Below are 13,368 nucleotides of genomic sequence, written 5' to 3' on the forward strand. Positions count from 1 at the left end.
TGTGGGTGTCCCTCTTCTCTCTCTCTGAATGTAATTATGCATCACACTGATTTAGAAGCATCCAGCCTGCTGCTAAGCGACAGTACATGCTAAATTATTATAGAGCATTGGCCTCTATCTTCTAGCATTACCTTTGCACTTGTAGGTCTTTAGGTGTTCAGTATCTACCAGAGCTGTCCTCATATTTCCCTTACATATTAGTCATTAACTAGCCTGGTTCAAGTCTGATTTAATCAGGATAGTAACTCACCATTTCACAGTTCAGTGTTGAGAACTAAACACCAGTACGGTTAGTGTTTCACATTAGGAGAAAGAGACTATATTATTTTCTCCTAACATTGTGATAGCTGGTTGTAGTTCCTATGGCGATACTGTTGAAATACACCTGGTAATGTATGGCTTTGATGTATTTTGTGAATGAATAACTGAATAACTGAGTTAAAGCCGAACAGATATCTGGGCGGCTAACAAACGGTCGGTCTCATATTGTTCTCTTCTTCAGATGTGTTTCTCCAACACAGACATCTTATTTTACATCTCCACTGACATCTAGTGAAACTCCAGGGGAAGTTACAGTACAATGTGTCACACTGCTGTTACGACCCCCCTGCAGGTACATGGTTCACCCAGCGAGTAGCAGGGGAAGTTACAGTACAATGTGTCACACTGCTGTTACGACCCCCCTGCAGGTACATGGTTCACCCAGCGAGTAGCAAACAAAGAGACTCTCTCCCCAAACTCTCTCGGGGTCTCTAATCATTTCAGTGGTCATATGGATCAAACGTCTCACAGTAGGGGTGCTGATCTAGGGTCTTCTGTTCAGTAATCTTAATTCATTATCAAGAAGGCCAAACTGAACTTAGATCAGGACTCTACTCTGAGACGCTTTATGAATACTGTCCCAGATCTACACCAGTGCCTAGGACGGTTGTGGTTTCTGGACAGGGCCTTTGATACTCAAGAACACATTGACTTGACATAGGTCTGGTAACTATACATTTTTGGATTCATAAATATAGCATCACAATTAACACACAAGACAACTTCATTTTTCAGAAATATATTTTAGAGTTTATGTCTGAGACAAAATGTCAAAAGCATATAGGTCCCAACAAGATATCATTTATAACAATGGAATGGAAAGACAACAAAAATAACTTTTTCATTTACATATGTAAACCGAGAATAGCTCTTTTTAACCACAGTGGTTTTAAATACAACTGGCTTAAGTGGATAAGAGTCTGCAGAAAATTCCCTTCCCAATCAACCACATATGGAGTGTTTTAAAGGTCCGATGTTTTAGCCATTGTCTACGTTGTGTGTCTGTCCCCAACACCCTAGAAACACTCTTAGGGAGAGACAAGCAGTCTAGATGGGTGTAATGCCACGTTCATGTGGTATCAGAAGTTCCTATTTCCAACTGAGAAGTTTCACTTGAGCGAACCTCCAAGTTGGAATTTCAAGTGGGAAACAGAAGATGTTGTTGCCCAGGTTGGCGAGTTGTGATGTTTCACCACTGACCTTTAAACTTTTCAACCCAAAAAATAACAAATCAGTTTGACAACTACGACCTCATCAATATGGAGAAGGTAGCTAGTTTGACCATATTGTCAATGTTAAGCAAGCTAGCTAACTTTATTATTAGCAACCTTGATAAACTAGCTAAAATCCTATTAGTTTAAGAATTTTTCCGACTTCAAAAGCACTTAAACACAATCATGTCGGACTTAATTGTTCCACTTCCCCATTTCCCATGAGCATGTGAAGCCAGCATAAATACACTCGGAGCCTAGCTAATCCATATTCCTCTTACTCTAAACACAGTCAAGTCTATTGTCCATTATCTTGTTTAAGTGCTGGGTAATTTCCCTACAAAAACTGAGCATTTACATTTTTTTAAATCTAATGTGGAATTCATTTGGACAAGTCCTTTGTATCCTTAGTACACCAAAGAAGAAGAGACATTCACGCTGGGTTTTCTGGGATAGGATTTAGTCCTCCAGTTTTCTTCTACTGTGCAAATACAGTGTTACACAGACGTACAGCCAGACAGGCATGCGGACAGACAAACCATGCAGAGAATTAGATGCCGTTAAAGAAATGTTTTTTAAAGCATACCAAACCCTGGGGCTCTGAAACTATTCATAGGAATGGTGAATCTGAGAGCAAACACAAAGCAAAGCAACAATAAATAGAATGTTTACTAAATCATGAAAAGGAAACATGATACTACCAAAATTAGTGTAAGAACATTATTGAAAACTAAAAGTAGTTATTTACTAGGGATGAGAATAGTTTGAACTACAATGAGACCATGCCAACCCACTAATATCATGACTCCGGTTTCTTGACAACCTGACTAATGTAGCTACGACAGGAAGAAGTGATGTCACAACATTTTCTGAAGTGGAGGTATGCTAATGTACAGTAACCATGGCAGCACAGCAGTAACCATGCTATCAATCAACAATAGTGTGTTATGGTGTCAAAAGTAACCTCGGTATGTCATTTTGGTTGGTCCCAATGAAGTCAAACGTGAAAGCTAAGTGTCTTTAAAATGCCCCATGCTAGTCTAGTCTAGTCTAGCTACAGTGCAGCCAGGAACAATACAGTACAAAAACAAACCAGTGTGTTCCCCTTTTTGTGTTCAGAGTGATGTGTGGAACAGAGACCAAATCCAGTGCTGCTGAGTGCAGGGCTGCTCCAACCAGGGCCAGTTTAAAACAGTCAACCTCAACCCCCCACATAAGGTTTTTAGAGATATTTACTGGAGTGAGACCATCTTTGCCATAACTATTCTCTTTCACAACGTCATAGCTCTCATGTAGGCTACGGATATAATATATTTCTAGGTTTTCCATGTAGAACCTCTCTGTAAACAGGATCATTCTGTAAGTAAATAGACAATTTCTGGAATCATGGTATAAAGTAGAAAGGCTGATCTCCATCCCAATGCATGATGAGGACACTAAGAGCAAGTGGCACATCAACTGTACAGAGTAACAACGCAAAATGACAAATACGCAAATATAAAAAGTATGTTCAAAACTAGAGATTTTCATACATGCCAAAAATAGAATTGTCACCCACTTGAGATCGTTAAGAAAAAGTTGATGATGGTATAGTCAATTGACTAGCTCGATGTGGAAATGATAGTTTCAAAGATGGCAAATTAACACTTGGCTTCACAATATGTTCAATTCAATATACATGACAAGATGTTTATAGTAACTATTAACTAAGGTAGTTGCCAAACAATACATTGGAATTCAATAATTATTTAACCAAAGGGTTGAGACAGACATGTTTGATCCGTTAGCTCTCGGACAGTGTGCTTGGTATGAAAAGCCAGTAGTAATACTGTGTATGCCTGCTGTTACTAGTGGTACGAAAGAGCTGGATGCAAACTCATGCTTTGGCTTTTTTTTTGCTCGACTAGTTCTTTTTGGATAACTTTCTAACCTTGCAACCGACAGGTCTTTCTGGTGAGACATGCTTTTTCTCCGTTAGCGATTGGTTATGTGATAAAGGGAAGCTACATAAGGCTAAATGTTAACCTTCAACAGTGCTTTACGAATCAACTGGAAGTTGAACGTTTCAAATGTTTGCTTGCAACTACCTTTTTGAAGCATTTTTACAGAAAAATATATCAATCCAAAGGTATAATGACCTCTAAAAGAGGCTGTGAGAGACAAACACTGTCTACATCACAATCCTGGTAAACATGCTGAAAGATCAATGTTTCCACCATCCCGTCCTGTCAAACAGGAAAATGTATTTCTCTCTCTCCCCTGGTCAGGATCATCATTTAAGGCAATCTTCATTTCTGACACAATCCTGAAATCCATCAGAGCTTCACAAAGGCACTCTCTCATTGGTGGACCATCACAGAACTACCAGCTGCATCAATAAGGCAAAGATCCAATAGCCTCATCATCCAATAACGGCAAAGGCTGCTTGCTCAAAGGCCAACCACAGTCAAGTCTACTGTCCTCAGCCAATGACAGCCCGACAATTCTCCTAGGGGCTTTGTTGTCCGCCATCTCTCATCAGTAACCACCATCTCCATCAGTAACCACCATCTCCATCAGTAGCCACCATCTCTCATCAGTAACCACCATCTCCATCAGTAGCATGTCCTCAATTTAGCGTGACAAAAGCAGGAGAGAAAATAAATGTCCACGCTGTGTGTGACAGCCGGACTTGTCCTGTCCTCTGTCTCCATATTTGGCCACGGGGGAGCTCTGTAAAGCACCAGATCTTTCCCTTCAGGAGTAAGACTTCCATTATCCGCCTCCACTCCGAGAACCCACGCCCTGCCTCGGTGCTAGGGTGTCTTCTGGGGCTGCCTCAGTCTGACTGGCAGAAACACGCTGAGCTGCCTGGCTGCAGCGCTTTGTCACTTCCGTCCTTCATATCGTATCCCCATTGACTCTCTACTCTGAAGCCCATCCCTCTCTCTCATTGGCAGAGGAGCTGCCAATCAAGGTGATAGGCACGGCGCGGAGGGACTAAATGAAAGGGACAGTCGAGACTCTCCAGAAGGTAGTCTTCCGAGCTGCAGAGGCCGACAGTCACGGTGCGACGCCCTTCCCCCGCTATAATGGTGCTTCCTCCTCCATGGGTTCCTCCTCCGACCTGCTAAGGGGAACAAGAGGAAAGAAAGGTGCGTTAGCAAAACAGGTGCATCTCAATAGAACTGGATGATAGTAGCTATGGTGACCTACCTCTGTTTGTTGGCCACAGAGAGAGAGGCCATGGCGCTGACGGTCTCAGCCTCCTCCGAGTCTCCTCTCTGAGCCTCCAGCACAGACAGGCCCAGCCTGGGGGAGTCACGCTGCAAGGAGCGCCAGTACTTACCTGGAGAAAGAGGGTGGGAGGGAGGGATAGCGAGCGGGGAGAGGGAGGGAGGAGAGAGGGATAGCGAGCGGGGAGAGGGAGGGAGGAGAGAGGGAGAGCGAGCGGGGAGAGGGAGGGAGGAGAGAGGGAGAGCGAGCGGGGAGAGGGAGGGAGGAGAGAGGGAGAGCGAGCGGGGAGAGGGAGGGAGGAGAGAGGGAGAGCGAGCGGGGAGAGGGAGGGAGGAGAGAGGGAGAGCGAGCGGGGAGAGGGAGGGAGGAGAGGGAGAGCGAGCGGGGAGAGGGAGGGAGGAGAGAGGGAGGATAGAGAGGGAACAATGATAAAGGATCAGTAAGTTAACTTCAGAAGCTAGCAGATCCATTACTTACCAACAACAGCTGCAAATCCCAATAAAACTTCATCACGCTTTGAAGTTTACATTCCTTGATTTGTCTAGCACTATCCTGTTGTGTGGGTCAGAGTGTAGTATTTATTTAGTTTCAGAGCACAAACATTTCTCACACTGGCTATAGCCCAGGCCCAGGAAGGGGCAGGCCTGCCCGGGCAGGTTTGGCCTGAACAGCTAGCGCAATAGCGAAAATTTGATTTCAGCTAATAAGGAGCAGCATCTAACAAAATAATTAAATTACGGCATTCACTAATCATAAACTATTTACAGTACATCTAATAGAAATATGGGTAAATTTGTGGACAAAAAAATCTAGCTTACTCAACCTTTAAGACTGGAGTAAGTTGAGGGAGAACTTCCTGCCTCTTTAATCTCAGATAGGAAACTGTGCTTGGTACTCACTGTGTGTTTCTATAACCTTCTCTATGGAGCACACAGCATTCTGGTTGGGTCTCTGCTCCAGAAGCGTCTGAGGGAGAGGATCCAGCTGTGGACAACACATACACACTGTGCTATCTGATAACCGGACACACACCAGTCCACCTTCACCATTCATCCATTCCCTCTCCTTTTCAGTTCTTCACCAGACCACTATAAATGATCTAGTCTTATCATTAAACTTCCTGACCCCCCCCCCCCCCCCCCTTCCTTTCTCCCTCCTTCCCTCACCTGGTTGCCCAGCAGAGCGGAGACGCAGGCCTCGGAAGCGTCACAGATGGCCATGAGGTCGTGACCTCCCTCCAATGCAAGCACCAATCGACCCTCCGCCAGGGTCATCAGCTGACGTGTCAGGTACCCAAAACCTGCAGGGGAGGGTGTGTGTGTGTGTGAAGGTTGAAAGTATTCAGACCCCTTGACTTTTTCCACATTTTGTTACGTTACAGGCTTATTCTAAAATGGATTAAATAAATATGTTTCTCCTTATCAATCTACACACAATACCCCATAATGACAAAGCAAAAACAGGTTTTTGGAAATTTTGCAAATGTATTAAAAATAAAAAACTGAAATATCACATTTACAGAAGTATTCAGACCCTTTACTCTGTACTTTGTTGAAGCACCTTTGGCAGTGACTACAGCATCAAGTCTTCTTGGGTAGGACTCTAAAAGCTTGGCACAACTGTATTTGAGGAGTTTCTCCTATTCTTCTCTGCGGATCCTCTCAAGCTCTGTCAGGTTGGATTGGGAGCGTTGCTGCACAGCTATTTTCAGCTCTGTCAGAATGGCCATCGTGTTCGTGGTCACCTCCCTGACCAAGGCCCTTCTCCCACGATTGCTCAGTTTGGCCGGGCGGCCATCTCTAGGAAGAGTCTTGGGGGCTTACTTTTTGCTCTGACATGCACTGTCAACTGTGGGACCTTCTATAGACAGGTGTGTGCCTTTCCAAATCATGTCCAATCAATTAAATTCACCACAGGTAAAACATCAAGGATGATCAATGGAAACAGGATGCACCTGAGCACAATTTTGAGTCTAACAGGGTCTGATTACTTATGCAAATAAGGTATTTCTGTTAGTTTTTTTTGTATACATTGTATACATTTGTAAAATGTTTTTAAAAAATCTGTTTTTATTTGTCATTATGGGGTATTGTCTGTAGATTGATGAGGAACATTTTTTATTTCATCCATTTTAGAATAAGGCTGTAACGCAACAAAATGTGGAAAATGTCAAGGGGCCTGAATACTTCCAGAATGCACCGTACACCACAGCAGCAAAGAATACAGTGTATGACACTAGTATGTGGACACCCCGTTAAATGAGTGGTGTCCACATCTCCTGTCTGTCATGTTGTGTGTCTGGACCTCAGGCGTCAGCTAACAAAAGAACAGATCCAGACATCATTGCACCAGTGCTACTTTACACATAAACCTACATTTGGAGGTGAGGGTGTAACCGCCTAGGGGAGGAGGGTGACCCTCGACGGCGTCGAAGCCTGAGGACACCAGCACCACGTCAGGAGCAAATTCATTAGCTATGGGCATCACCACAGACCTAGGGAGAGGGAGAGAGGGGGAGAGAGTTGGTCAGTTTAGCAAATTCAGTGCATGTGTGTTTTTGGATATTTAGTATTTTATTAGAATCATTATCTGTTGTGAAAGCAGCAGCTCCTCTTCCTGAGGTCCACACAGAACATGACATAATACAGAGGAACAGATCAATACATACTGTACACACACAGCCTCCACATCAATACATACTGTACACACACAGCCTCCACATCAATACATACTGTACACACACAGCCTCCACATCAATACATACTGTACACACAGCCTCCACATCAATACATACTGTACACACACAGCCTCCACATCAATACATACTGTACACACACAGCCTCCACATCAATACATACTGTACACACACAGCCTCCACGTCAATACATACTGTACACACACAGCCTCCACGTCAATACATACTGTACACACACAGCCTCCACGTCAATACATACTGTACACACACAGCCTCCACGTCAATACATACTGTACACACACAGCCTCCACGTCAATACATACTGTACACACACAGCCTCCACGTCAATACATACTGTACACACACAGCCTCCACGTCAATACATACTGTACACACACAGCCTCCACGTCAATACATACTGTACACACACAGCCTCCACGTCAATACATACTGTACACACACAGCCTCCACGTCAATACATACTGTACACACACAGCCTCCACGTCAATACATACTGTACACACACAGCCTCCACGTCAATACATACTGTACACACACAGCCTCCACATCAATACATACTGTACACACACAGCCTCCACATCAATACATACTGTACACACAGCCTCCACATCAATACATACTGTACACACACAGCCTCCACATCAATACATACTGTACACACACAGCCTCCATGTCAATACATACTGTACACACAGCCTCCACATCAATACATACTGTACACACACAGCCTCCACGTCAATACATACTGTACACACACAGCCTCCACGTCAATACATACTGTACACACACAGCCTCCACGTCAATACATACTGTACACACACAGCCTCCACGTCAATACATACTGTACACACACAGCCTCCACATCAATACATACTGTACACACAGCCTACATATCAATACATACTGTACACACAGCCTCCACATCACTACATACTGTACACCCACAGCCTCCACATCAATACATACTGTACACACACAGCCTCCACATCAATACATACTGTACACACACAGCCTACATATCAATACATACTGTACACACAGCCTCCACATCAATACATACTGTACACACACAGCCTACATATCAATACATACGCCCAAACTATCTAGCTCCAATAGGGGAGAGGTGTTGTGCCGTGAGGTGTTGCTTTATCTGTTTTTTGAAACCAGGTTTGCTGTTTATATGAGCAATATGAGATGGAAGGGAGTTCCATGCAATAAGGGCTCTATATAATACTGTACACTTTCTTGAATTTGTTCTGGATTTGGGGACTGTGAAAAGACCCCTGGTGGCATGTCTGGAGGGATAAGTGTTGTGTGTTACCTGAAGGCTGCCAGGTACTCTGCATCTCCCATAGGTGGCTCCAGCCCCCCGGTGAAGGCCATGTTAACGTTAAAACCTACTCCTGGACCACTGCCCACCTGACAGAGAAAGGATGGGAGGAATAGCCATGAGAACACACACACACACACACACGTCCCCATGAGATGTGTCAACATTACCTCGTCGGGTGCTCCGCTGCCAGGGAAGAAGTTTCCATCGTCGTATCGATGGAGAGACAGGTACAGCACGTTGGGGTCGTCGTAAAATGCCTGCTGGGTCCCGTTGCCATGGTGAACATCCTGATGGACAGCACACATGGCCAATCAGATGACCATTGTCCAATTTTTTCTTCTTCTTACATCCAATGGTAATTCTACAGTCTAATACAAAACCCACTTTCTCTTTAAAAGGTCAGGTGAAGGACCAGCACAAACTCACCCAGTCTACTATGAGGATCTTGCAGACGTTGAGTCTCTGTTGGAGCAGCCGGGCTGCGATGGCTACTGAGTTAAAGTAGCAGAAGCCCATGGGAGTGCTCTCTTCTGCATGGTGTCCAGGGGGTCGAACCACAGCAAAGCCATTCTGGGAACCAGATGCAACAACTACATTACCCACAACTCCATCCATGAGGGAGAGAGATTGAGTGCATTCTTTGTGAAGGGGGAAAAAAGTGTAGAGCGACCTAACCTTAATGCAGGGATAGAGGGATGAAAAGGAGGAGGGTAGAGAGACCTAACCTTAATGGAGGGATAGAGGGATGAAGGAGAAGAGGGTAGAGAGACCTAACCTTAATGGAGGGATAGAGGGATGAAAAGGAGGAGGGTAGAGAGACCTAACCTTAATGGAGGGATAGAGGGATGAAAAGGAGGAGGGTAGAGAGACCTTACCTTAATGGAGGGATAGAGGGATGAAAAGGAGGAGGGTAGAGAGACCTTACCTTAATGGAGGGATAGAGGGATGAAAATGAGGGTAGAGAGACGTAACCTTAATGGAGGGATAGAGGGATGAAAAGGAGGGTAGAGAGACCTAACCTTAATGGAGGGATAGAGGGATGAAAAGGAGGAGGGTAGAGAGACCTAACCTTAATGGAGGGATAGAGGGATGAAAAGGAGAAGAGGGTAGAGAGACCTTACCTTAATGGAGGGATAGAGGGATGAAAAGGAGGAGGGTAGAGAGACCTAACCTTAATGGAGGGATAGAGGGATGAAAAGGAGAAGAGGGTAGAGAGACCTAACCTTAATGGAGGGGTAGAGGGATGAAAAGGAGAAGAGGGTAGAGAGGACGCACCTTCAGTTCACCAGTGGCCACTTTGAACACCAGCTCCACCACAGAACCCACAGCCAGACGAACTGCAGTAGAGGAATGGACCTCGTTCCAGATGGTGTCACTGTCCACCTGCAATCATCATCATCGTCACAGTTAAAGGGACACTTTGGGATGTTGGCAATGCAGCCCTTTATCTACTTGCCCAGAGTCAGACGAACTTGTGGAAACCATTTTTATGTCTGCGTGCAGTTTGAAAGGAGTTGCTAACTAGCATAAGCACAATGACTGGACGTCTGTGGTAACAGCTTGCATGTGACCATAAGCTAGCATGATAGCTGGTACCATGGACATCCATTTATTGTGCTAACATCAGTTAGCATTGACTCGTGAAAATACCTCTAACTTCCTTCATACTGGACACAGAGACATACACATTGTATCCACGAGCCACGTGCTCATTTGACTTTGGTCAAGTAGATAAATGGGTTCATTGCCAAAATATAAAACGGGGTTAATGATTTGAGGAGGAGAAATAGGAAGAGGCAGAGGAGAAAGGAGGAGGAGAAAGATGGTTGAGGAGGAGAAGAAAGAAGGAGGAGGATGAAGACTCACCCCCACTCCTCCACATGGTAATCTGACCAACATGGGCGTGACTGAACAGTCTAGTTTCTGTCGGAGGGGGTTGGTTCCATACAGCAGGACATGGGCTTCAGAGTGGACTGTCTGGAGCTCCTCCAGAGTGGCCTTCCTACCACGGATACACTACACACACACACACACACACACACACACACACACACACACACACACAAAATGGAGACATGCAACATTTCTTTCTATTCACTTGTTTTATTCTCTGTGTTTAAGTGAATCACAAATGACAAAGTACATGGAAAGGATAAGCAAGGATGTATATTTATGCATCAGTTGGTAACTCCTAGCAACAGAAATTCATTACATTCACGCTTGTTTGAAGACTACAAATATAATTAAAAATGATTGTATAACAGAGAATAGCAAAGAGAAGGATGGTTGAAGGCTTTAGAATGTACCTCACACTGTCCCCTAAGTCCCGTCTCCTGAAGTCTGGACCAGATGCTCTGGACGCGTCCGGCGTGCTCCGGATGGGTGTGTGTGTTCCCGCACATACACTGGTGCTTTTGCATCAGAGAGTCATACACCAACCCTGCAGGTAGAACCCAGGACATTAGCACAAACACACAAACATGCGCATATTACCACTGACGCACACACACACACACATCCACTCACACAAGTGGAAACAACAAACTGACAGAGCAAAATAAGGAGGGATAAAGGAGCGACAGACAAAGAGAAATATATACAAATGAATCTACATCTGCATTACTTGCTGTTTTAGGTTTTAAGATGGGTTTCTGTACAGCACTTGGTGACATCTGCTGATGGAAAAGGGCTTTACAAATACATTTGATTGATATAAAAGAGAAGAGCATTACTACCAACCTGTGGTGAAGCGAGGTTTGGTGGGAGGCTCAGGAGGCGGGACAGAGATGGGGAAGGAGGAAGCGGAGGCCGGAGATGATTGGGCCCTGGAGAGGGGGCGGTGACCTGGGAAGGTGATTGACAGACCGGCTGCCTCCATGGACGCCTGATAGTTTCTCAGCTGGTGGATTCTCTGCTGCTCCAACAATATGGCCTGCTGCTCAGAGAGAGGAAAGAAGTGGATGAGGAGGGAAGGAGGAGAGAGGAGAGAGAGGGGAGGAGGAGAGAGGAGAGAGAGGGGAGGAGGAGAGAGAGAGGAGAGAGAGGAGGGGGAAAAAGTAGAGTGAGAAAGAGAGAAGAGCAGGGGAAAGAGAAAGAAGGGACAGAGAACAACATTGCATGACAGCAACAGAGACACAGCCACCAATGGCTATTGTGACCTGCTCTTTATAATGTGTTTACAACATTTGGCCACACGATGGCAGTCAAGCTACATGAGGTGAACCGAAACACATGACATTATCTGCAGGAGAGTAAGTGGATTTAAAAGATGCATGGTTTCCTCTCATTAAAGAAGGACTCTGTGTCAGAAACATAGCATCCTGGGACAGGAAATAGCATATTATTGCCCAAGTGAATCATTCAATAAACACAACTACTGATGAACGAGATAATTGTATGTGTGTGTGTGTGTGTGTGTGTGTGTGAGAGAGTGTGAGAGTGCCATAAAGTCAATACCGATATGAAAGTGCTTGTTTTGTACGCTGAGAATGAGCCTCAAATGTGCATTGTCAAAGTCATATGGAAATGTAGTCATTTAAGATATATATTAAAATATATACTTGTTTGCGAGTGAATTTACTTACCATATGTCGGTTTCAACATATTTGGGGGCCAAGAAGAAGCCGGAAAGTTACCACCATTTCATGAGAACTACAACTCCTACCAGGTGTTCACTGAGTATACACAATATTGTTATTTCCATGACAAAGACTGAGCAGGTGAATCTAGGTGAATGATGTGATCCCTTATTGATGTCACTTGTTAAATCCACTTCAGTGTGTAGACGAAGTGGAAGAGAACAGTTAAATAAGGATTTTTAAAAGCCTGGGAGACATGGATTGTGTATGTGTGCAATTGAGGGTGAATGGGCAAGACAGCACCGGTTTGTGACAAGAACTGCAACGCTGCTGGGTTTTTCACGCTCAACAGTTTCCCGTGTGTATCCCAGTTGTATCCAGCCAACTTGACACAACTGTGGAAAGCATTGGAGTCAACATGGGCCAGCCTCCCTGTGGAACGCTTGACACCTTGTGGAGTCCAGGCCCTGACGAACTGAGACAGTTCTGACGGGATGATAAATTGATGATGATCTTGAAACCTATTCAAAAGACATGACCCTGGAAGTAGGATGACATCACTAGCACACATATTGACCTGTGGTAGCTCCCTCTCTCACACTCACTCCTCCTACCTGTCTGAACAGCAGTTCCTGCTGCATGTCCTCCTCCTGGTTCTCTTGGGGGTCTGGGGGCTCTTGTTTGATGGTGAATCCACACGGAAAGCCTCCGTCCTGGGGAGAGAGGGCCTGGTGCTCCCTCAGCTCTTCCTCGGTCTCCTCCGGGTGACTCTGGTGCTGCCGGGCCCCCGTGGGCTCACCGGGCTTGCCCATCATCTAAGGAGAGGGTATGGGTCAATCCATCGTCTAGTCATTGATGATATGCAGTACAGTAGTAATACAGTAGTTACTGCAGTTGTTACAACAGTAGTAGTATAGGAGTTCTATAGTGAAAGATGTAGCTTTACTAAGATGTGGCGGTCAACATTTTAACATTGAGGTGTTTGTGTGTGTG

General features: G+C 44.9%; 1 protein-coding gene across 2 annotated transcripts in view; it reads right to left on the minus strand.

Annotated features, from left to right (window-relative positions):
- Positions 1–1,048: 1,048 nt before the first annotated feature.
- Positions 1,049–13,368, minus strand: part of LOC139412869 (histone deacetylase 4-like) — a 70,046-nt gene continuing 57,726 nt past the window's right edge. Inside the window, exons 12-24 of one of the 2 annotated variants that reach the window (XM_071159657.1) lie at positions 12,990–13,190; positions 11,537–11,732; positions 11,104–11,237; positions 10,664–10,813; positions 10,073–10,180; positions 9,224–9,367; positions 8,965–9,084; positions 8,786–8,883; positions 7,124–7,242; positions 5,915–6,048; positions 5,648–5,732; positions 4,728–4,860; positions 1,049–4,641 (exon numbers count right to left, since the gene is read on the minus strand). In XM_071159657.1, coding sequence (XP_071015758.1) covers positions 4,599–4,641; positions 4,728–4,860; positions 5,648–5,732; positions 5,915–6,048; positions 7,124–7,242; positions 8,786–8,883; positions 8,965–9,084; positions 9,224–9,367; positions 10,073–10,180; positions 10,664–10,813; positions 11,104–11,237; positions 11,537–11,732; positions 12,990–13,190 — 1,665 coding nt within the window. In that variant the 3' untranslated portion in view covers positions 1,049–4,598. The remainder of the gene's footprint in view (positions 4,642–4,727; positions 4,861–5,647; positions 5,733–5,914; positions 6,049–7,123; positions 7,243–8,785; positions 8,884–8,964; positions 9,085–9,223; positions 9,368–10,072; positions 10,181–10,663; positions 10,814–11,103; positions 11,238–11,536; positions 11,733–12,989; positions 13,191–13,368) is intronic. The other variant, XM_071159656.1, reaches the window with a different exon arrangement.

The sequence above is a fragment of the Oncorhynchus clarkii genome, chromosome 7 (assembly GCF_045791955.1).
Source record: "Oncorhynchus clarkii lewisi isolate Uvic-CL-2024 chromosome 7, UVic_Ocla_1.0, whole genome shotgun sequence".
Classification (NCBI taxonomy): domain Eukaryota; kingdom Metazoa; phylum Chordata; class Actinopteri; order Salmoniformes; family Salmonidae; genus Oncorhynchus; species Oncorhynchus clarkii.